At 36.3% G+C, this 25,352-nt stretch overlaps 1 protein-coding gene and 1 long non-coding RNA gene across 5 annotated transcripts in view; both read left to right on the top strand.

The window, feature by feature from the left end:
* Positions 1 to 2,173, top strand: part of LOC110354778 (uncharacterized) — a 39,316-nt gene extending 37,143 nt beyond the window's left edge. The window contains exon 3 of the long non-coding RNA XR_002406995.4: positions 119 to 2,173. This is a non-coding gene — a long non-coding RNA (uncharacterized lncRNA). The remainder of the gene's footprint in view (positions 1 to 118) is intronic.
* Positions 1 to 24,618, top strand: part of NXPH1 (neurexophilin 1) — a 150,730-nt gene extending 126,112 nt beyond the window's left edge. For all 4 annotated transcript variants that reach the window (XM_038175434.2, XM_072033618.1, XM_027450851.3 and 1 more), the window contains exon 3: positions 21,194 to 24,618. In XM_038175434.2, the coding sequence (XP_038031362.1) occupies positions 21,194 to 21,955 (762 nt within the window). In that variant the 3' untranslated portion in view covers positions 21,956 to 24,618. The remainder of the gene's footprint in view (positions 1 to 21,193) is intronic.
* Positions 24,619 to 25,352: the final 734 nt, after the last annotated feature.

The following is a 25,352-nucleotide window of genomic DNA, read 5'->3' as shown; positions in this document are numbered from 1 at the left end:
TATCAAAGTTAATGGAAAGGCTTCATTGTCTTTTTGATCAGTCCATCTGTCTTCTGGCATTTTTGACTTGTGGCTTTTCCATCAGTAAGAACTGACTTCAATTGTTTCCTCTTTACAGAACAAGGGAGATTTACTTTTCATCAGATTTTTAATCAGACCAGGGAAGGATTTGTTTCTCAGAAGACACAAACCCAGTTTTCAGTGTCAAAGAAAATTTTGAGAAGTCTGGGGGAGGAAGAGGAAAGACCCTGCTAAATGCCTCAGAGAACGTGTGAGAGAGAGCAAGATCCTGCTTTATTGTCTATTTCATAGTACTGGAATTGGAAGAAATAAACTGGTATGCCATAGACTTTCCTAGGGAGGACTGATCATGTCAGAATACCTGAAAGCAACAGACTCAGTGGAAACCATTGACAAGACTACTTTGTACCATTTCTCAGTGATGAATAACAGTCTGGAAATGCTGGGGTGGGGTGATGGTGAGAGTGCAAAAAGCCTTTCCAGACAAAAAGCAAGTAAAAGTCTGCTACCCTTTAATATTTCTGGCATAAAAATTTCTCCTGCTGCCATTAAATAATTGCAGTACCTTCCTAGAAGTAGATACTTTTTTGCTATCCCATATTCATTGCAAACATCACCTGATCACTGATGCATATCTGTACCCTTTAAATCTTTCAAGTCAGACCTGCTTAGTTTGCTAACAAAAAGAGATTTCCTCATTCAGTACTGTGAAGCCAATAAAAATATAGCTGTGGCAGACCAAAGTGCACTTTTTTCTCCCTGATGTACCATAATAGTCAAATTGTAAGCTAAGATACAATTCCAGAAATAATGTTGCACATAACAGTTGATGTATGAAGCACAGAGAACACAGTTAATTTGCAGATGTGAATTTGAGCTTTCATGCCCATCAGAGAGGAAAATCTGGGTTTGACTTGAAACTAAGAAATTTTCAAATAGGAGCCACTGCTGGAAACACATACGGAATGCAAAAAATTGTATGGTCTGTTTTCTGTCCAGATGAACCTTCTTTCTGTCATCTCCACTGGGACTTTATATTCATTTCCTTGCTGCTTTTCCTTGTACATTCCTTTCAGTACAGTTTTTCTCATGGTTTCCTGTTTTTATATACATATTCTACTTCCTGCTGTTCAAGAAATGACACATCTTAATGACTTAATGCAGGGGTTACCATCAAAAAAGATTAAATTTGTAAAACTTTCATTGAAATATTACCTTTTTAATCCTGTCTCCTGTACAGCATATGAGAAGTGTTGGGCATTATTAAATTTTGCAGTCTCTCCTCATAGAAACAGATATTCAGGACAACATTTAAACACTAAGTCTAGACTCTGACTTAAAGACATCTTCAGGAACTGTACCTTAAGCTGCATCCCTGCTGACTGACTAGCATTATTTTAGGACGTAGGATACTTATTGCAGTGGAAGCTAATGAGTAATCTTGAATATTCTGCAATAACAACGCATGCTCTTGCTTTTTCCCTGTGATAATTCTTTGTTGTTCTTTATGCATAAATGTCTTTGACATATGTTGAATTTATTATGTGCTAAGGACAAGCGTATAAAATTCTTACCCTGGACAAGCTGACATACAAGTGGTCTGAATCCTTTTCAACCACTTGTTTAATTACCAGTGTGAGCACAGGAGATACACAGCTCGGAGTGCACCTTGCATGAAGGCCACACTACATTGCAATTTAAATATTTACACCAAGACATGCCATAATATCTCCAGCTGGTATACCTGTCTCTGAAATGATGGGACTAACTGTTTTTGCTACTCTGATAGTAGCTTCCTTCAAATCTTGCAGAAAAGGCTATTCTTAGGAGTAAAAGAAGATATTTTTAAAGACGGTTAAAGGTAATTATCCATCAGCAGTAGATTTCAGAATGGAACAGACTGGGAGTTTCTTGATAAAGCTCTTTGTCAAGGCTGAGGGTATGCACAGAAAGTGTCTTGGTAAGTTTCAGTTTAAAGTCTTCTTTAGCACATTTGTTTGGCTCAGAAGAAAATTCTTTACCACAAACAAATGAAAGAGGAAAGCTTTTGGTGATGGTTGTATGCCTGTCTCCATTTACACGATTGGTTATTTTCTGTTCTTCCAGGACAAACCTACTTAAATGTTGGCAATAAACCTTGGCTGCATTTTAATATTGGCTGTGTGCTTGTGATCTTTTTCTACTGATGTTTAAAAAGGGCATTGACTCTTCCTTTTATTTGATTTCTGTCTGCGGTTATAAAATTAATCTCCCAGCCTCATGCTGCAGTGAGCTATGTCAGTGGATGAGAAATTGGTTTTCCTTCCTTCCTTCCTTCCTTCCTTCCTTCCTTCCTTCCTTCCTTCCTTCCTTCCTTCCTTCCTTCCTTCCTTCCTTCCTTCCTTCCTTCCTTCCTTCCTTCCTTCCTTCCCTCCCTCCCTCCCTCCCTCCTTCCTTCCTTCCTTCCTTCCTTCCTTCCTTCCTTCCTTCCTTCCTTCCTTCCTTCCTTCCTTCCTTCCTTCCTTTTTCCTTAAAACTTCTACAAAAGTTACAAGGACCTTAGCATATTTACTTTCTCTTTTCAGTTATAACAAAGCCCTTGTCTTTTTTTATGCATTTCTATTTTATCCATGTCATTTTGGTTCTTTTGTTTTATACTTCACATTTTTTCCACACTCTTTTCTTCCCTTCAGGACTGGTTTATAGTCTCTGACAGGATTCTTTCTATGCTATCTGCCAAAACATCTGTTTCTTTTCTGAATAAAAAGCTTCCTTCTCCAGAAGGTGTCACATGGGCCCAAACCAACTATACACCTTCCTTTCTCTCTATGACTTTTCCAATGACGGACCAGCACTGAGCAGCTTTGTCCTCTTGTCTGTCTTGTCTCATTTTTCTTTATACTGAATTCAGGTAGATTATTGGAAAACAAAACAAAACAAAACAAAACAAAACAACAACAACAATAAAAAACACACACAAAACCCACAAAAAAACACTTTGCATCATTTAAATGTCATTGTTCACATTTCCTTTCAAAATATGCTATTAGTTATTTGTACTTTCTATTTTTAACCTTTCAATTATTTCCTGAATCTCTGATCAAAGCAGATATTTATTAGCTTAAAATTGATTCCAGCTACAGAGATTCTACTGTCCGTGCTTTTTAGCTAAGATCACATTTGCATTAATATCCTCACCAAATATTCAACTTAATTGGCCTTCCTTATTCTTAGGTTGATTTTTGTTGATACCATTTTGCAGTCAAAGTGACATTTAGAGTAGCTTTGGATTCCCTTGAGCAAGTTGTGTAACTTTAAGTACTTTCATTTTAACATTTATAATTTTTAATGATTATAATAATTCTTATGTAGTAGACAGACTTGATTCTACTGTAAAATACTTTGACATCTTCAAGGAAAAGTGCTGTATCTGAGCGTGATATTATTTGTATGTTTTGTTCCCACAGTACTATAAACTTCATCTCACAATATATTTTTCATGTCACATTTTATAAAAGGTCAATAGTAACAATTAATTACTTAAATATTTCCCCCAAATACTGAAAGAAATATTTGTTGTTTTCTAGTTGCAAAGTAAAGGAAAAAAAGTATTCATATGTGTTTGTATGTGGTATAATTTCCTGTTGATACATTGCTGAGATCTTTGTCTTTTAAATATACTGATAAGTAAGAAGAAGAGGGTTTTCTGGTGAATGGTTTTATTTTCCTGAAAACACCTGAGCCTCATTGTGGTAAATAATATGAGAGTAATGGATAGAAATTTTCCCCTGGAATAACTATAGATGTTTCACTTTTTCAGTCCCCTGAAGTTTTCATTGATTTTCACAGAAAATTAATAAGGAATTGTAATACTTTTTTAAATCTGCCAGAAGTGTCCTCATCGTATTTGCTGGAAACCTGCATTTCCATTGCAAGGTCTGTAGTTGTTACTTAGGGGTTTCCAGTGTTGTTCTTGTATGGGGGTGGGGAGAATGCACATTCTGCTCCTTTGTTCCCTCTCTGTTAGATACAATGAGAGTTCCTCCAGGTGGCAGAGATTTGATAAATGCTGAGAAGCCATGTAAAGAGAATTGCTAAGGAAATTGAATTCAACTCCTCTCCATGGCTTGATCCTCCTTAGAACAGGTGGCCTGGCTTGCTGGTCACAAGTTCCTGTTGACTGAGTCTATCCAATATCTTAGTTCCCTTTTGTGGGGGATTTTTTTGTGGAAACTTGCAAGCTGCCTTCCTGGATGAGCTGTGGCAACAGGAGATCTGGGAATGGTTAAAAATTCTTGAGTCTTTTTCATGGCTCTTGCTATGTTTTGTTTGTCCTTTGAAGGGTCTGAGAGAGATGGGTGTGTAATTCGTAAGAAAGTGTGAAAGTTTGAAAAATCCTAGTTGAGGAAATATTTCCAATACACCACAAAACACATTTTCCCAGTCAGCTTTCCATTTTAGGAACTCACTTATGTTTCTTGCTGAGACCTTAGGGCAGGAATTAAGAGAAAGGTTTTTTTTTTTTTTTTTTTTTTTTTTTTTTTTTTCTTTTCCTGACTTAAATTGCCCAAAATATTAATTTAAAAACATTTTTTGTTATATATGTAGACCTGCCACAGTATTACCAAGATATCAGAAAAGGGAAAATATTATCAGTCTTGACAAAAATTCATTACCCATTTCAGTAAGCTGATATTCACTGGACTATTCAGTAACTATATGGAGCTGATTAGAACTTTGGTGATGTTGGTGTAGTTCCAGAATAACTCCACTGAAATGTAGTCAGCTCATAATATAAAATGCTTTTATTTGCACATTGGAAAACAAGTGTTCTCTTTTTGTCTCTTGAAGTACAACCTGAGTGGTTGGTAGCCCGTCAAACTAGGAAGTATTTTTTAATGTGTCCCTCTGTGTGAACTACCTAGTATCTGCTGAAGTCCTTACCCAACTCCAAATGGATTTGCAAAGCACTGGCCTGAACTCTGTTCATACAGAAAATGATTCACTCCAGTTAAGACATACAAATATTGTGATGCGTAGTTAGCTTGGAAAAAAAATATATATATACACATATACATATATATGTATATATTTAGTGGATCGCAGTGTAGGAAATGAGGGCTCTGTCAGTACTGTACAACAAATACAGTGTGGACCACGTTCTTCCAGTTTTAAGCTTTGAAAGAAGACCTACATGCTCTACTACTAAAATACCTGTTGTTTGGGTGCTGAGTGCAAGGTAGGCCATACTACAGAATCACAGAATTGTCTAGGTTGGAAGAGACCTCAAGATCATCGAGTCCAACCTCTGACCTAACACTAGCAAGTCCTCCACTAAACCATATCACTAAGTTCAACATCTAAATGTCTTTTAAAGACCTCCAGGGATGGTGACTCCACCACTTCCCTGGACAGCCCATTCCAATGCCTCACAACTCACTCAGTAAAGAAATTCTTCCTAATATCCAACCTAAAACACCCCTGGTGCAACTTTAGCCTGTTCCCCCTCATCCCGTCACCAGGCATATGGGAGAATAGACCAACCCCCACCTCTCTACAGCCTCCTTTAATGTACTTATAAAGAGCAATAAGGTCGCCTCTGAGCCTCCTTTTCTCCAGGCTGAACAAACCCCGCTCCCTCAGCTGCTCCTCACAGGACTTGTTCTCCAGACCCCTCACCAGCTTCGCTGCCCTTCTCTGGACTCACTCGAGCACCTCGATGTCCTTCTTGTAGCAAGGGTCCAAAACTGAACATAGTACTCGAGGTGCAGCCTCACCAGAGCCAAGCACAGGGGGAAAATCGTTATGACTTTCTCTGCCTGGCAGCTTTCCAACCACTCATCTCCCAGCCTGTAGCTCTGCTTGGGGTTATTGCGCTCCAGGTGCAGGACCTGGCACTTGGCCTTGTTGAACTTCATACAGTTGGCCTCAGCCCATCAGTCCAGCCTATCCAGATCCTCCTGCAGAGCCTTCCTACCCTCAAGCAGATCGACACACGCACCTAACTTGGTGTCATCTGCGAACTTACTGAGGGTGCACTCGATTCCCTCATCCAGAGGGGATCTGTATTGTCCCCATATTTCCCTCAGTAATCATTTATCTGAAACATAATTGAATGTAAATTTAAAATAACCAAGGAAAAAGATTAGATCTGAAGATAAGGAATTTAGAATAAGATAATCATATTCAGAAAAAAAAACCACAACAACAACAAAAAAAAAAACAAAACAAAAAAACTCTAAGAAATTCTCTTGTTGTAGTTTGAAATTTGAGGAAGGAAAAACCTTTGTTCATTTCTTTGCTGTATGATCCTTTCTTACAATGAAATTCAACACAAAGTGAATCTCAGCTGGTTTGGAATTGTATTACCATCTGGGGGAAGATCTTGAAAGAAGCCCAAACTAACAGATTTCCACCCAGCCCCTTAAGAATACTAATCGCCAGGAGCTGGGCATTTATTTGGAGCAAACTGATAGTGCAGTTGCATGAGTCTGCAAAATATAAATCTTATTGGCTGCAAAATCTTCTTGCTGGAGCTACTTTTTTATTCATGTAGAATCACCTAGAGCCCAGCATACTTTTTTTAACATTTCTAGTTAGACAGTTTTGTCTATACTTCAGCTGAAAACTATGGCCAAATCTGTAATTAGCCTTGGCAAGTCTAAGCATATTCTTGATGATGCTGTTGGTTAAAACCAACTTGAAGAGAAGGGGTCAAGCTGCATGCCTCAGGGGCTCGGTGGTGTACTTCAGAGTCCCTCAGCAGGGATTAGCAATCAAAATACTAGTTCAAATCCAGTAAAGGTTAAGAGTGATTAACACTGTATTCTATTGGTTAGTGTGAAACAGATGTAAAATGAAGTTATGATCAAAATCCAATTCCTAGTAGATATTTTACATCATAAACACCAAATACCTAATGATTCCTTGCTGGCAGTCTGATTAGAATGAACAGTACTTGAACAGGCACAGAGACTGCCACTCAACCCTTACTGCATAACAAAAAAATATCGTCTTTTTCAGAATGAAGGGCATGATGGAAAATTGTTGTCTCTGCCTGAGTCTTTTATATTCTGTTGGTGTATCTGGAAATCTTTTATCCTGAGTGAAGTTAAATAATATTTTGGACCACAAATATAGTTGTGTATTATTTTAAGTGATGTGAATGTAGAAGGACCTGCAACTTAATGACATATTTTTGATAATTTTAAATATGTGTGATCAGATCCTCAGCTGGATTAATTGGGCATGAATCTGCTGAAAAATTATTTAAGTGGTAGACAATGTTGGCAAAGGATCTGTTTCCGTATTACTCAAAGTACATGATGATACTTGAAAATGTATGAGTAATTGTAGACAAAGTGTATCATAGAAAAATTATACGTATGTGTGTGTGTTCACTCCAGGACCTCACAGCCTGTGCTCTTCTTTTACCTCCTGTGCACCAAACAGGTTAGATTTAGGTGTAACTGAGGGTTTCAATGTTAGAAGTTTAGAATGAAGAGGTTATGGCTTTGATTTGGGGCTTAGGCGTCAGGTATTTGGTTAGGGTTACTACCATGATATAGATACTATGAATTAAAAAGCCTGGCTTTCTCATATTATCCTGCAAATAAAAAAGACAGAATGTCTTTATTTATTTATTTATTTATTTGTTTGTAAACATGATATCTTTAGACCAAATACATATATATACTGTGTTCCATAGAAAAAAACTATTCTGAAATTACTAGGACATCTGTTTTATTAATTCATCTAGGGTATTAATGGATTTCACTATTTTATAAACTTATGTTAACATCAATATCCCTAAGATAAGTGCACAAAAAAATTTCAGTGTGCAAGTACTGTAACAAGTATAAGTTGGACTTTTCTTGCTGTCCAACAGTCCCATGTCTTTGTTAACTGTACAGCAAAATAGGAAAGAAGACACCTTAAAAAGCTAATTGGTTGAACAAGGTGAATAAGATGTTTCTGGTTTTCAGTAAGTTTATGGGAAAAATATCATTAGAATTAAGTGCATTAAAAAAAAAAAAATTGAAAATATTCTTCTTATTCACTAGGTAGCTTATGAACTATTGATAAGTGCTGTTGACTGACTGCTAAAGGATGAAAGGGGAATTGAGGGATTCACATCTTGGAGGACAGATTCTATATATATGATCACTTTTATTCCAATTCTTACTAGAACAAGTCAAACATGTCTCATTGCTGAGGGCAGGTGTCCCTGTTCCTGGAAAAAAAAATAGGACTTCTTAATGCACTATGAGTGGTTTTCAGGCTTCTTAATGACATAGACCTAATGAATTGGACCCAATACCCCCTGAAATGACTTTATTTCCCGGAACTTTTATCCTGTTTAAAACATCTAGTGGCATTTTATATTTCTACCACTTACTGAAATCAACATTTTTGGGGGAACATCCTGGATATGATACTTGAAAAAAAAGTGCAGAGATTTGTATTAGCTCTTACCTCTGCAATTGATAAGACATCAATATTTCTTCTTTTAGCCTTGCTTTTGCAAATTATGTTTCAGTGAGAAAGCTGCTTAGGGCAGGGACTATCTATTTTTACAGTTTCTAGTACATCCCAGCTCTAACCACAGGGCGGTCCATGAGCATTGCAGTAATAGGGGTAATATATAACACTAACTGTGGATTTTGAAAGAATGTCTTTTCTGCAAATGCATTTCAAAGAAACAAGCAGAAGTGTCATTTACTCCCTGAAAAATGGAACTGCAAAGCATTTATATTTAAATTAAACGCTTTTATGAGTTCATTGAATGTTATTTAGCAAGTATATTATAGCAAAGGCATGTTACCTATTGCCTTAGAATGAGGATTTTATTGCTTTTTCATAGTTATCTTTTGTATCGGCATTTGGCAGGTAACAAATGAAATTTGCTTGCTAAGGTTAAACTGTTTTGTGATGTTGTTCAGCTGCACAGTTATAAAAAATGTGACAATGGAAGAAAGTTATTTGCTTTTTTTTTTTTTTGGGGGGGGGGGAGAGGGGGAGACAGACATAGGAATATATTAATATACTGTAATCTTGACCTGCCTTTGAAGAAATGTTTATTCTCTGAAAGGCAAAGAACTTAATTCTTGTCTGAGTCACTCCATTGAGATCCTATTCATGCAAGAGTCTATACAAATGGAGCTGCAGGCAGAACTGGTCTGAGGAATTCAGTGTGGTCAAGGTGGTGAAGCCCAAACAGACTAATTTTTGGACTAATTTTTTTTTTTTTACTTATTTCTCAAAAAGTTTCTGAATGCCACATGTGTTGCAGGGTTCCCTTTATTTTAAGTTCATTTGATAGGCCAGTTTATTTTTTTTACATACCTGAGAAGTCCTTGTGGTACAAGGTTAGAATAATAAAATTTATACTTTTATTCTTTATGTATGAAAAGTAATATAATACCATCATTACTTTATTACTCTGCAGTCTTTTTGTTACTACTCGACTTAAAATATTTCAGCCATCAGCATTTAGAGAAAATTCGTAGATGTTGGACACACCATAATTATTTGCCTTAAAAGACTAGATTTCTTCTAGTCACCCTGCCTAGAAATGCAGTTATGGATCAAGACACTGGAGGTAGCTGAGGTGAGTTGAGGGGACTGAAAGGGTTGTGAGGCACTGGAACAGGCTGCCCAGGGAGGTGGTGGAGTCACCATCCCTGGAAGTCTTCAAAAGACGTTTAGATGTAGAGCTTAGGGATATGGTTTAGTGGGGACTGTTAGTGTTAGGTTAGAGGTTGGACTCGATGATCTTGAGGTCTCTTCCAACCTAGAAATTCTGTGATTCTGTGATTCTGTGACGCTAAACTGAGAATGCAGAGTATTTGCACTAGTACAACCAGTGCTCTAGAGCTCCCATATTTCTGTTTGGAAATTGAGTGTATATTTCCTGTTAATTGGAAATATTTGGTCCTTTTCTAAAAACTGTGAAAGAATCTCTGAAGGGTCCATGAAACTTGCACTCAAGTTTTGAGTAAAAATGTGTTTGTGTTATTTGAAGGTGCTTGGCAGAACTCAGCAAGTATAAAATAATCCCAGAGATATCAGCCTAGTAGACCTTGAACTATCTGCATTGAACATCTTAATGTGAATTTAAAGCAAAGTATCAGAACCACACTATATTAAAGGAGAGGACTCATGCTCCTCCACAGACAAACTCACGGCACTGCTCATTATCCTAGGAATTGATGTGCTAAAGCACTGTTCGCATATTTTCTTCCTAAGTTGTCATTTCAGTATGAAAAACTTAGCAATGAATAACCTCCTTCAATTTATATGTCAATCCTCATAGGACTCTTAACTCATCTCAATTTAAATTAATGACCTTAGTGATGATACTAGCAATTGGACCAAGCCTCACATGAGGCAGATATTTGCATATGGAATTTGATTAATCCTGATGGATATTAGTTTTCACTTTTAATTAGGTATGATACTATTGTAGGAAGAAAATAAAAGACAGCTAGTAGGCATAGGCAATGTCAATTTTCTGTTGGGTATTTATTTTTTTTTGGCTGCGCTAGGCTCCCTCACAGTGTCTGTTTAGATCAACTCAAAAAGATACCATAGACCTAAAAACAGGTCTCCAAAAGTTCAGAGATAATCACTGCAAAGAAATACTTAACAAAATATTGTTAGTTTGTAGAAAGTAGAAAAATTGGTATATGGTATCTCCTAGTGGTCTGTGACTTTATTCCTCTTAATGGAATAACATGAGTTGCATGTTACCTGTGTCCACAGTAACAGAAAAGCCAGCAATGTATGCAAAAAGAAGTAGTACTTTTTTCTGAGGCTACTTGGTTTTCTTGCATCCCAACTGAGCAAATGATGGAGGAGTCCTGATCAGATTTGGATCTAGAACAATTTTTTGCCAATTTCCATATTTCTTCTACACCTCTGCATTTTGGGAACATTGCAACATGTTTGCATAGGTCATAGCCAGGAAAGAAATGTGACTTTTCTTGTTCAGTAGGGACATTAACCACATGCTGCTTCTTGCTGAGCAAATTTCTGTAAGAGTGATTTGTAAAGTGAATGTAAAGAGAATGTAAATTGAGATATGTACATCTCAATAAAAATAATTGAGTACCCTTGCAATAGAATAGCTGTTTAGTCTTTCCCTTCCTTATCAGAAAATCATCAAAGGAACTCACCTCTCTTCTTAGAGATGGATTTTAAAAGATTTTCATATCCACTGACAGAATGAATGAATGATCAATGCTTATTAAACAAAACACAGTTAGAAAGGGAATATATTGCTATTTCTGGCTGAAATTCAAAGAGAAGGCAATGTTGTCTTTGTGATTACAGAGGACTTCTGAAAAGATATTATGCATCTCTGGTAAGGATTTAAGCTGAAGACGAAGGCATGAATGTTAGCAGGGATGTACCAAACTCTTGCTGGACTGTGGAACAGCTCCTGTACTTTTATAAATACCCTTACCAAAGTACAGAGCTTTTTAATAAATGGATAAACAAAAGGCAATTTTTATGACCGGAAACTATAGTTTTGCAGGAGGATTTCACATATTTCTGCAATCCTTTTTTTGTATTTCACAAGAATCTTGTACAAATTCACTAATGTTGGCAGAGTGTGTACTTCCACTCAGAGGAATCTTGTGAGGCATCTCACAAGAATGAGGGAGAGAATTGGAAAGGTGAAAGTGTGAGAACTCATGGGTTGGAACAAGGACAGTTTACTATGTAAAGGAAAAGCTGCACATGCAAACAAAGCAAAACAAGGAATTTGTTCATTACTTTGCCTTGGCAGGCAGATATTCAGCCACTTCCAGGAAAGCAGGGTACATCATGTGTAACGATTACTTTGGAAGACAAATGCCTTTACTCTGAATGTCCCTCCCTTTCTCCTTCTTCCTCAGCCTTTATTGCTGAGTGTAATGCCATATGTTGTGGGACATCCCTTTGGACAGTTTGGGTAAGCTGTCCTGGCTGTGTCGCCTCCCAGCTCCTTATCCACCCCCAACTTACTTGCTGGCAGAGAAGCATGAGAAGCTGAAAATTTCTTGGTTCAGTGCAAACATTGCTCTGCAACTAAAAGCATTGGTGTGTAATCGCAGCTCTTTTTGTCAAAAATCCAAACCTCAGCATTGTGTGAGCCTCTATGAAGAAAATTAACTCCATCCCAGCCAAAATCTTGACAATATGATACTGTTGTCATGATCCTCCATTTAACATGAAGAATACATTACAGTCTTTTTCACTCTCTTCAGAAATATGTGTAACAATATGGAAATGGACGTTTTCTTCAGTGTGTTATATGTAAAGAAAAATACAGTGCAAATTTTGATTAAAATGTTGCTCTGTGGCCTTTCATATTAAATCTAATTCTATTTAATATTACTTCTACATGTATGCAGAAAATGGCAAACCAACATTAATAAAAGAAGGCTTATAGGAATGTGGAATGAGAGAAATAGATCCTTGACAAAATTTATTTACCTAGCTAGACTTTCATTTCAAAGTTAGCAGCACTCTGTGATATTGGTATAATACAGGGGTCTTAGAACTCTGTTAGACATGTTCAACCCACTTTAATTTATTCCATGGAAGTTTAATCCCCTGCTGAACAGAGCTGGGGTGAATTTTCAAGTCATAATCCACTGAAGTAAAAAATCTTTAATGACAACATAGGCAGCAGGCTTCAAGAGTTTAGTTTAAATTCTTTCTAAAAATGTAAAACGTAGGGCAAGAGTTAATAGGATATTTCATACAGTTATATTTCAATCATTTTCCAAATCTTTATAAATTCACTTGCATCTCCACCATTAGAAATATTTGGGCTGAAATCTTGCAATTCTAAGGCAAAAAGCAGTAAGCTGTAAAACGGTAACGTGAAGATTTTCACAGTGTATTGTAACTCAGTTGGTCCTTCAGTTTACAGAGTCTTATATGGGATAATTTAATGTTTTCTAATTTGAAAGAGAAATGATGTTTTACATGCTAAACAGCATCCAATCTGCCTTAATTATATGACTAGGCAAGAAAATGAAAGCAAACTACATTATATATTGTATATTCATCCTTTTGTTCTTCCCGTAAAACTCCTGTTTTAGTGTTGACTATAGTGGTGGTCAGGATTTGGCTGATAAAGAGAGAGAGAGTTCATACATTTTCAATGTATTTAAGTAACACAGTTACAACATGTTTTTATACTCTCTGTTGACTATCACCTTTGGAGCTTCCTAGTTCTGGAAGTACCTCTAACTCAGACAACACTTCATTTTCTTTACCTGGAAGCTCCCCTAGTGCCATCCATAAACTTCTACAGCTCTCTCTGTCCTGAGCATCCAAGAGAAGGTTCCTCAGACAAATGGAATTTGAGGTGTGGAACTGCTGCTCACAGATCATTTCAGATGTTTAGAATTTCAGAGAGAGACAGGCCAGTTCCTATAAGTAATATTTGTTGAAGGTTATTGAATTCATAACCACCATTCCAACTTCAGAAGTCTGTGATCTTCAAGTATTTTAAGACCGAGAAGATTTTCTGATAGAATTAACATATTTTTCTCTTTGTTTTCTTAGCCAACAAAATCACCTTTTGACCAGTGTTGGATACATGGTATCCAAGATGGACATTTGGTTTGACTCTGGTGTTCTCAAGCTCTTAAATTAATATGACAATCACATTTTTTATTTTTATTTATTTATTTATTTTATTTTTCCTCTATTTTTCCTTTCCTGCTACATCTTTAAAGAAAAAGAGTGAGATTTCATCTCTGAAAGACAAGAGTGACAGCAGTTCCTGTATTCACCTCTGTTTTCCAGAAAAAGGGAACATTTAGGGCTGATATCTAATGGCTTCCTGTTGTGACTCTGCGCTTTTGGTTCCTGGTTCAAAGTGTCCAGGTTTCTCCATGCACTTAGAGAATCCTTAATGTTTAACTTCAAGTTTGATTTCCACTCTGGAATTTTGTGAAAGGAAATAGAAAGTCATTACAAAGTGTATACCATGAGCTGTGCTGCCACAGCTGAGAGGACAGCACTGCCAAAGCAAAGCAGAGAGAAAGGAGAAAGAGAAAAATGTGTTAGGGCACTGCTGTTAGAAGAAATGATTTCATAATCACAGTCTGTCTGATGGATTTCAAGTGCCTATCTGTGTCTTTAGATCACCAAACACTTTTAAAAATCCTGTGTATAAAACATTTGTTCTAGTCACTAGTCTACAAAAAAGACACAAGGAGAGTTATTTTTCAGATTTAAATAACGGTAAAAATTATTTGTATTGTCAAACAAAACCCCAAAGATAACAGAATAATACAAAGCTATACTCCCTCCAAAATGGAACCTCTGTATAGGAAATCTCCTGTATCTAAGAGGAACAATACTAGCAAACATTCAAGTGGAATACAAAAAGTGTTTAAGGCCAAGTTGGGTGGGGCTTTGGGCAGCCTGATCTAGTGGGTGGCATCACTGCCTATGACAGGGGGCTCAGAAATGGATGATCTTTAAAGTCCCTTCCAACCCAAACCATTCTATGATTCTGATTTTACTATTCTACCTGAAAGGAAGTTGTGGGGAGTTGGGCGTTGGCCTCTTCTTGCAGATAACTATCAATAGAACAAGAGGGAGTGACCTCAAGTTGTACCAGGGGAGGTTCAGGTTGGAAATTTGGAGAAATTTATTCTCAGAAAGAGTAGTTAAACACTGGAATGGTTTGCACAGGAAGGTGGTGGAGTCACTGTCTCTGGGCATGTTTAAGGAAAGGTTGGATGTGGTACTTAGGGATATCCTTTAGAGGGTAATATTGGTAGTAGGGGGATAGTTGTACCAGATGATCTCTGAGGTCTTTTCCAACCTTAATGATTCTATGATTCTATGATTCTTAGCCTGCACACCGTGCTGTACAAGTAGCATAGCACTAGCCTCCCTCCTTTATGGAATAGGGAGCAGTGGACTTGGACATGACTAGAGAATTTCATAAAGGGCAATCATTGACCTTCCAGCCTGCAGCCTTTGTGTTCTCTCCATGGCAAATCCATAAGTAATATGAACCCATAAGTAATATGGTCAGTGTTTTCTTGCATACCCTGAGACATGCAAGATGATGGACATTTATTCAATCCTTGAGGGTCCATTAATAGCTAATTGAGATAGATGATGTAGTTCATTCTGTTTCACTCTTCTGTAGCCCAGAATACCTTGTACCTACCACCCAAATTCCATACAAGCGAGGTGGTAAGTGAGGTTATTCCCACTCTAGATCATGAACTAGGCTAATACAAAATATGTTCTGAGACTTTTGTAAACTGTAGTGGCAGTCTGCCACTTCTTTTCTTCAGTCTGTTTCTTCATTCACAGAGCTTGTGGCAGTGACTACAGTCAACATGAATGCATGTTTATTAGTGCCCTCATCTTTCTTTTCTAACTACCCTTTGATTATTTGTATGTCAGATCCAAATCAGACATAAACTGATACAGTCACTCAAATTTAATGGTATTAAATTTCACTGAATTTATATCAGCTATCATCAAGTGAATTTATATCAGCTTCTGGTCCTGCATAACCTCTGTTGTGTGAAAGAGCTGTGGTCAGATAGATATGTTTTCCTTCTAGCAAGAGCCATTTGAAAAAAAAAACACAGAATATATCAAAAGTAAAACAAGAAATATGCAGAATTGAAATAGCATGAAGAAAGCTTTTCTGAAAACTCATGTAAATCTACTCAAAATTACGATGAAAGTGCAGAAAAGAACTACTGAAAGTTACTGAAAAAAACAAAAACAAAAACCAACAAACAGAGAAATAATATATAGCTGAGGAAATTAAAAATATTAGGGAGCTATAAAAATATTAGGTAGCTGGGGAGAATCTAAGGGACTACGACATGTTTGCCTTGTTCTTGCTCTTCTTGAGGCTTCTCATAGCTGTTTTTGGAGGCAGGACACTTCTAAATGACTTTTTGGTCTGATCCTTCATAGTCATTTCTGTGTTCTCTTTTGACACAGTAAATTAAGACATACTGTCCCATTTGTCAGATTCATTTGAGTTTGCACATTTTGATCAGCCAATCCACATGCTTATTCTCTGCCAGTCATATAACAAAAAGAATTGAAAGTTAGAAACAGAGAGTTCTGTTTATATGAAGTAGTACTGTGTGTGGTATTCTGCTTTTGTCCTCCATTTCTCACATATCATTTTTGTAATCATTTGTAACAGCTGCAAGTCCATCACTGTGTTTTATTTCCCTCTGTTATAATCATTTCTATATCAAAATTAATTCTCAATTTCTATGTAAATGGTTAAATATCTGTAGAATATAGGCTTTGACTTATCTGGAAATTATTCATTAGATAAAATGGATCCATGCCAGTAGTGACTTTGTATGGTGTGTACACAAGTATAGGAATAAAAATTGTTCAAAGCAGTGTCAAAGCAATCTAGGTCCAGATTTTCCTCTACCTAACAGGAAGAAACAGGATAAAAAAGGATAAAACCTAGGAAAACTAGGTTCAGCAAAAAATTTCTGAGTGCCATCCTGCCTTGATAATAGTCCAGTTTTGTTCTATCAATCAAATCTATCTATCTATCAATCAAATGTTCTATCTATCAAATGTTCTATCAGTATTGTTCTATCAGTATTGTTTTATCAATGCTGAGATATCTGACAGAGGAAAGAAAATTCCAAATTCTTGTATACAGAGAACATACAAACACAGCGCTGCCAAATTCTTACAGTGCTATGCCAGCAAAAATGATCTTGGTTTTGATTAGTTATTTACCTGAAGAGAGAGATTTTCTACCTTATAAGATTGTTTGTTTGCATTTTCATTTGCCCTCAAGTAGTCATACATTCAGAGGAATAAATACATAATTTCTAAGCCAATACTGTAATTATAGGTAATGAACTGTAATAGAGCTAGAATAAAAAGAAAAGAGTGAGAAATCAAGAGGCATTCTGTACATCTTTGAATTATTATTATTTTTTAATCTCAGATTTATCAGTCTTAAATTAATCTTAATACAGCTATGGTTTATTTTAACCTCAGATGGGAAGAAGGACTAAATCACTACTTGAGACCTTGATGGTTTCCTAATATGACTTTCCATATTTGTTTTCTCTGTTTCAAGTATTTAAATTCGACCTGCCTAAGCATTCAGAGTTGAGTCTTGAAAGAGAACACCAAGCTTTTTGAGACAACTACCTATCCTTTAGGAAGGCCTAAATGAGCTACACATATTCATTAAAACACATCTAATGAAGCTAAAGTTCATCAATAAAATTTCTTCAGCCTCAAAAAGGAGGATACAGAATGAATAGAATATTCTATTTTAATGAAAAAAAAATAAATTATGGATCAATTCTTGTGTATCTATTTATTTTTAAATGACGCTTTGGCATATTGTGCCCAGTGTCTTTGCCTTTGCTTAGAAACACAAGAAGAATGGGATAGCAATTTGTCATTCAATGTAGTGGAAATTTGTACTTTCCATTAAAAATACAAGACTAGAACAGAAGGTCAGTCTCCTAGTCTTAGTGAGTGTTTTTCCAGTGACATTTGTAGTATTGGCTAAGCATTCCCATATTTTTTTGTCCTTATTCTTGTTCTATATGTACACTGCTGACATCATAATCACTCACTTCTAGGTATGCTGGCACAGGAAATACCCCTCCTCAGCCCTTTTGCAACATTGATATATTACACTGTACTGGGCTAGAGTTTTCAACGTTCATGTGTATTTCATCATTGTTACTTCCTTAGAATAAAGCTTAAAGCTACCAATGAAGACTGGGAGACTACCATATAAAGTTCTGTATACATTGTAAGAGTCTGTACCATGAACACTTAAACCAACAGAAACTGAAATAGCACTTATTTTTGTACAGTGAAATGTATTACTTGCCAACTCTATAAATTTATAGAACCTAAATATCTAGAAAAATACCCATACTCATCCCAATCCTCCTAGACTTGAACAGTTCCAGTGAACTGTTATTGTAAAGAAGGTAAATAATCGAGGGCAAGGCATTTCAGTTTGGGAGTGACAGTTGGCTTTGGAAGAGAAGGAACTCTTGTTACAGTGAATTAGTTGGTAAGGGAGCATTTGCATGTTTCTGAATTATATACATGTATACTCAAGGAAGATCGCAAAAGCCACCATAGAATTTTGGGTGCTCAGTATTTTAACTCTATCAGTCATTTTCAATCAGCACTTTTTTCAAGCCTTGCTAAAATGGGTCTAAGCTGTTTTTCACATGAGTAAGTGCAAAATCTCATGGATCTGTAATATCTTTCTTGTATTATTGCCAACTTATGGTTGGAAAGAAGAGAGAGAGAAGAAAATTGTAAATTAATTCATGTGAAAATAACTGCTGCATTTGCAGAAATTCTATTACGCAGCAATGCTCTGTATTATTGGGTGTGCAAGTCTCTGAGGATACATATAGATACTTTCTATAGTACATAGTACGCTAACAGTATATGAAAAAGCAGTTGTCTGGAAAATGTTAGTGAAGAGCAATGAATTCTAGAGCTTTTTTATTAACCCTCATTTTTTTTTTTTTTTTTTTTTTTTTTTTTCCAGTGCTTACTTACATAGACACTTGACTAGGGAGGGCAAATTCAGGCTTTTAATCATGGAAGCAGACTGTTACCCACACTGAAAATCGCAAACAGAGGTCTCAGGGCTAACTGCATGACCAGAAGCCTTTTAGGTATTACAAAATCAATGACAGTAACAATCAATTGTATTTGTTATGTCAGGTATGAAGCAGTACAGCATGCATGGGATCTGAATCATCCATTTCCATCAAATATACTGCCTTTCAAGAGCACAAATATATCGGATCAGTCAGCAACTCTTTCAGAAAATACTTATTTTCCTCAGCATTTAGTTTTACACAGCTGAAAAAAGCAGACCTTCTTAAGTAGTTTTTATACTGTTACATCTTGCTAAATGGAACTTGTAGTATAATCCTATGAAATGTAAATCATTGGATGCAGAAAGCAAAACAAAGGAAAAGCAAGCTCTAAGGAAAGAACTATACAGTGGCCAGCAATCTGTGTCTTACCTACAGACTGAAGGTATACTAGCTCTGCTAGCTAACTGCTAGACTCGGACCGGGTTGACAGATTCTTACTAGACAGGCGCATTTTTCCTTTTAACCACATTTCTCCTCTCATTTTGCACTCCTTCCCCATATGCTGCTGCAAAATTTTATTCTGAGTCTTTTTCTCTCTCCCTGTGACATCTTCATTGCTGCTTCATTAACCATCACACCATCAGTGCATTTCATTACAGCTTCTCTCCTGGCTCCCTGTGTTGATGCTAAAATGCATCTACAAACTGCCTATCAAAATTCTAGAGTATGTTTATCCTTCCTTCAGTACAAAGGAGGAGAAAGTCATCCCTTTGGCAAGATCTTACAAAAAACCCATATTTTATCTATTATCGTTACTGTCCCCTCAACTTGAAGAGCACTGAGGAGGTATAGTAAGGGATGTGACAGAATTGTTTACCTATTTGTTTACTGTAAAAGTTTTGGGGCATAGTTGCTGATCTGATTAAGGTGTTAAGAAAGCTTAAACTGATTTTATGTATATGCCTTCAACTGACCTTGAAAGAGTGTTGAAGCTAATGAAAATATGCTTCAATTCCATGATTGTTAAGAAATGAAAAGGCCATGTAATAAATAACCTCTGTGACATATACTTGCAGTTGTACCAGTAAGAAAGGGCCATGGTTTAAATAATTTAAATACTAGCTGTGTTTCTTGGATTGGGAATACACCCAATTCATTTTTAAGTGAAGAGAAAGATACAACTGAAGATATGAAAGAAGCATGTAACTCAGCACCAGAACAGAGTCATAAAGCAGACATTTTCAGAATGTGCTATGTAGCCATGAAAAGGGAAATAAGAAACTCAATGGCTTCTTCAGACCAGTTCAAATATTAAAAAATGAGGCAGCATGTCTTATGTGAGTTTTTAAGGGAAAAGTCTGTAGGTTCCTCCCTGTCAACCTGCTGTCCCCAGCCAATTCTAGCCATCCCTTCCACCTTTCATCGGAGCTCTCCATTAGTGCTGCATCAGACAGGTGTAAAGCTGCATCTGTTCTCTGTTTTCCACACAAACAGGGTGAATAGAAAATAAATAAGGTAAAATTGCACTGACACTGAATTCTGTGAAAAACAATCTCTGAGGTTTATGATTTTTAGGAACTTGGTGCAGGGTTTTCCTTCTGTCTCTCAAAATAAAAACATGATTTGTAAGATTTCTTTTTATTACTACTTTCAGATAGGTAGCCATATTTTTCTTGAAAATATGCAAATGGATCTCTGTCTTTCAGAGACCACTGGTTTTGGGATGAAGGTGTGAAGAAAGAAGTTGAGTGAGGAAGGAGAAATACATGTCGTACTAGATATAGACAAGGCAAATCAGTAGTTAATCTGTAAAGGAGCATGTGTGACTCCTCTTGCATTAATTGAGGTAAAGCTTACAGTATGTTTATTGCTGTCAAAGAAACTCATTAAAACTTTCATCCCATTATTTATTCTTTAGTTGTTATTGAAGGTCCCAGTCAAGACTACAGACCAATGTGTTCTTATAAAAGGAGTAGGAAAGTTATATTGCTATTACTTGTTTTATAATGACATAGACTCTGAGCATGGTCAAGGTGGCACCAGCAAGACAGGACCTTGACAGTAAACTCCAGGGACAGCTAAGAAAAATGGATGTGCCTCTGATGGTGGAAAATGCATCCACTGTTTAGAGAGAACATTCAAGCAAGAATATTTCCCTCTGAGATAAGAAGTGTCCAGTGAAAACCACATACACACTGGAAGATGACATGGCTGTGTACCTTAGTTTGTGCAGTATTTCTTTACTTACTCATCACTTAAAGGCATTATAACAGAGGTGACTTACAGGCTGAAGAATTGATCAGAATTAATTCTGAAGGCCAGTGTAAAAGATTGCCAAAAAAGCATTAAATAATGACTACTTTAAAAGAAGTTTATGTTCTTCCAAAAGAAGTTAAGACATTTAGGTTTTGTTTTACCTGAGTACAGAGAATATAATTATTTCTCCAAAAAAATTCTTATGATTTTGAAATTTGCTCATTGTTTCACAAGGAAATGATGGATTTTACATATGGATATTACATATCTCATCATATCCTTTCTTTCTTTTTCTCTTCATTATTTTTCAGGTTACCTGTGCAAATTTAACAAATGGAGGAAAAACAGAACTTCTAAAATCAGGAAGCTCCAAATCCACACTAAAGCACATATGGACAGAAAGTAACAAAGACTTGTCCATCAGCCGACTGCTGTCACAGACTTTTCGTGGAAAGGAAAATGATACAGATTTGGACCTGCGATATGATGCCCCAGAAACTTATTCTGAGCAAGATCTCTGGGACTGGCTGAGGAACTCCACAGACCTGCAAGAGCCTCGACCCAGAGCAAAGAGACGGCCCATTGTCAAGACTGGGAAATTTAAGAAAATGTTTGGCTGGGGCGATTTTCATTCCAACATCAAGACTGTGAAGCTAAATCTGTTAATAACAGGGAAAATTGTTGACCATGGCAATGGGACGTTTAGCGTTTACTTCAGGCATAACTCCACTGGTCAAGGGAATGTATCTGTGAGCCTAGTGCCCCCTACAAAAATAGTGGAATTTGACTTGGCACAACAGACAGTGATTGATGCCAAAGATTCCAAGTCCTTTAACTGTCGAATTGAGTATGAAAAGGTTGACAAGGCTACCAAGAACACACTCTGCAACTATGACCCTTCAAAAACCTGTTATCAGGAGCAGACCCAGAGCCATGTGTCATGGCTCTGCTCCAAGCCCTTTAAAGTAATCTGTATTTACATTTCCTTTTATAGTACAGATTATAAACTAGTACAGAAGGTGTGTCCTGATTACAACTACCACAGTGACACACCCTACTTCCCTTCAGGGTGAGGATGAACACGTGTCTGAGACTGAAGCCTGGGGAATAAAAGAGGTCATATGACAGGGCTGTAACCTCAAGGAGGAAGGCCACATCTATTGCCTGGAATGTGTCTACCTGCTGCTGCTGATGTCAAATGGCTGCAAATATGTTAGTGGAAAACAATCTAATGTAATTTTTACCCAGTCAGCTCCATGTATCAATCTAGTTGTAAATCACTATGGATTTAAAATAAAACCATACACATACACAGAGACACACACTCTGTTCAGCTCACATCTATTGAGATTTCTGTTAAGGGAGATTTCATTGTCTGATATCTAAGGTTTCTGGATAACCTATCATCAAGCAAAATGGATCAACTAGACAGAGAATGGTTTCTAACACAGACTGTTATGGAAATCTCTTTGAAAGTCCTTTGAATACATGCCAATCAATAATCCCCACTCATGCATTCTACTGCTTGGAGTAGCTGTACTGGTAAATAATGCTGTAGGAGTAAATACTTGTTAAAACGGGAGAAATGTGTGTCTAGCGTTCAGTATTCCTTATTATATGAACACAGCAAAACATCGTGACTTTTTTCCAGCATACAGTAGGCACATTCGAGGTGGCGTTAGGTGGCACTTTTTCCATGGAACGAGCCTGTTACTAGTAAAGATGGGCAAACATTTGGAATTTACATGTGGGCAGACATTCTGGTTTCATGTTTCTCTGACTCTTTATGCTCTGATTCTTTAAACCTGGTTGAGTTTAGGCAAGCTAAGCTATTTAAAAACCCTTCAACTGATCTTTACAAAGGAAGATGCCTGGCGGAGAACATGTAAGTTATAAGTGGCTGTCTTATCTTTATTACAAAATATTGTAACAAATTCAATATCCTAGTCTTCATTTGTATGAATGGTTTGTATTGTACATAATTTAACCAGTGTTATTTGAGCTGCATATTAATATTAACTTGTAATTGTCTCTCTGCTTGTTATTGGTTAAAAGCAATCAAGGAAATGAGGAATCCATTTTATCAATGTAGCTGTAAACTCCATTAAAAGACAGAACTATGTACAAAGCATTTATTCAGCTAAAGTATTGTTGAAAGCTATACATATACAACATTACAGTCTGTCTGTATTTAGATATTTTATTTCCAGACAAAAAAAAAAAAAAAAAGAACTGTACATAAAAATAAAATATCTTAAAGTTGAGTTTCAATATGTATTGTGTAGATAGTATAAATGGTTCTGAAAAGTGGGTAATACTCCACATCTGACATGGTTTTCAGTCTGTCTCTTTGCATATGTACATATATATATTTATAACTCTGTGTGAGGGCATGTTTGTGTGGGTACATATACACGTGCGTGCGTGCGTGTGTGAATACATGTAGACATATATTAAGAAGATATAAAAACTTCTCAGGCCCTTTTCCTATCAAGCAGATTACTGTGAAGGGTCTAGATAACCTGAGTTGTAGACCCCACTCAGATGAGAAATTACTGGAGCAGGACATTTTTTTATATGATTCATTATTGCTTAGAAGTGGGGAACCTTTGCCTTAATTTTAACTTCCTCTGAGGCACTGCTCTCTCTTTATGGAATGAAGAGATCCCTTTTTATGGAATAAAGAGACCCCTTTTTATGGAATGAGGGACTTTTCTTCCTATGAACAAAAAGCTCATGTCTATTATATTTTTGGTGTGTATGGTTGCATACTTTAACCCCACTATCCAGATAACCAGCAACAAGTCCATCCCTAAAGAAGGCTGCCCAAAGAACTCAGCATTTCAGAATTATCCTTCCTGGCAATGCTTCCTTCCCCCACCCACCCTTATACCCTGGCTCTGAAAGCTGTGAAAGCAGATATAGGTTGGCTTCTAAATATGCACAATATCATGAGCAACTTCTCCAAAGTCCCAATAAACACTCTAACAATATTTCAAGAAGTGAGAAGTTGAAAGAACTTCCAGTTATGGACCACTGTTGCTGAAACATGCAGAACTTAAATGAGAATGAAATAAAACAAATGGATAATTTTACTGATAAGTATATATTTTCCAGTGATGTACAGGTAGTAGAGGAGACTTACATATTATTAATGCTTTGGCTCCTTCAAACCAATATGCTTCTGGGAATTATTTCTTCATTATATGTGACTTTTCCCAAAACAACCTTGTGACGCTGGATCTTATGTAGATTTGGGGAAAGAAACGGTCCAAGCCATACAGTCCAGATTCTGATCTCATTCAGGAAGATGCTGAGCTACATTTTTTTTTCTTTTTTCTTTGACAGGATCTGTGATAATACAAGTAATGTTTCCTCATTTGTGTTGTATGGAAAGTAATTATTCTGAACATGAGACACAAAAGTAATTTGTGCTATGACTAAGACGAAAATCTTGGCTGCATTGAAATCACTGGGATTTTACTATTTAGTAGGGTGCTAATTTTCATTTAATAGTATAAGAATTCCAGTGTTAAATATGATCAGCAATCTATATTATGACTGAGCATTACATGTGTGATTTCTCATTTATATTTCTGAAAAGTGAATGTGAATGACTACTACTGGTACAGCTTTGTTATTACTATTATTATTATTTAAAAAAAAAACATAAATATATGAAGTATTTATATTGTGATCATAAATATAAATAAATATGTATATATACATAAAATTATATATATGTATACCAACATTTCCAGAAGCATCAATACACATTGGAATTATTCATCATGTAATGGTTCTGATTCTTCCGATTGTGGTAGCTGGTACTTTATCTATCTGCCTCTGAGACAGCCAGTCATGATTTTTTTTAGTCTTAAACCTTAGAATAACTTTCTGTTCCTCCTAAGTCCTCTTGAGCATGAAGTTGGAAGAGTTGTTTTGGTTATCTTTTTGTGAAACAGTGATCTAATATCATAACATATATTGTGTTATTAGCTGTTAGTTCATTACAGTTCTTTCAGTCTCTTTGGGAAATATTTTCTGTTTGAAAGAAATTTTTTGTTCAGTGTTCTTCAGTGTTGAAGAACACTTGTTTTTTCTAGGTGAAAAAGGAATTCAGTAAGCATAAATATATTTAATTCAGTTAAACAATGTACATATGGGTATCTGGGTCTTGTACAACATTATCTTAATAAAGCCCTAGGTCAGGCAAATGTTGCCTCACTATAGCCCACCAAGTCTAGACATAATAAATCTAGACATAATAAAAATGTATAGCTCTAAAGGTATATTTTTAGGATTAAAGAAGGTCGAGGTAGTAATTTTAAGAGATGAAAGAGTGCTTTTTTTTTTTTCTTTTTCTTTTTTTCATCTATAGCATGCTTTGTGTCTTATTTTCACTAGAGAGGCCACAAATGTGGATATTTTAATGAAACCTATTATTCATGTTGCAAAAGTACATGGATC

The sequence above is a fragment of the Anas platyrhynchos genome, chromosome 2 (assembly GCF_047663525.1).
Source record: "Anas platyrhynchos isolate ZD024472 breed Pekin duck chromosome 2, IASCAAS_PekinDuck_T2T, whole genome shotgun sequence".
In the NCBI taxonomy this organism is placed as follows: Eukaryota; Metazoa; Chordata; class Aves; order Anseriformes; family Anatidae; genus Anas; species Anas platyrhynchos.
Note: the sequence above shows the minus strand (reverse complement) of the source record. Positions and strands in the feature narration are given on the sequence as shown.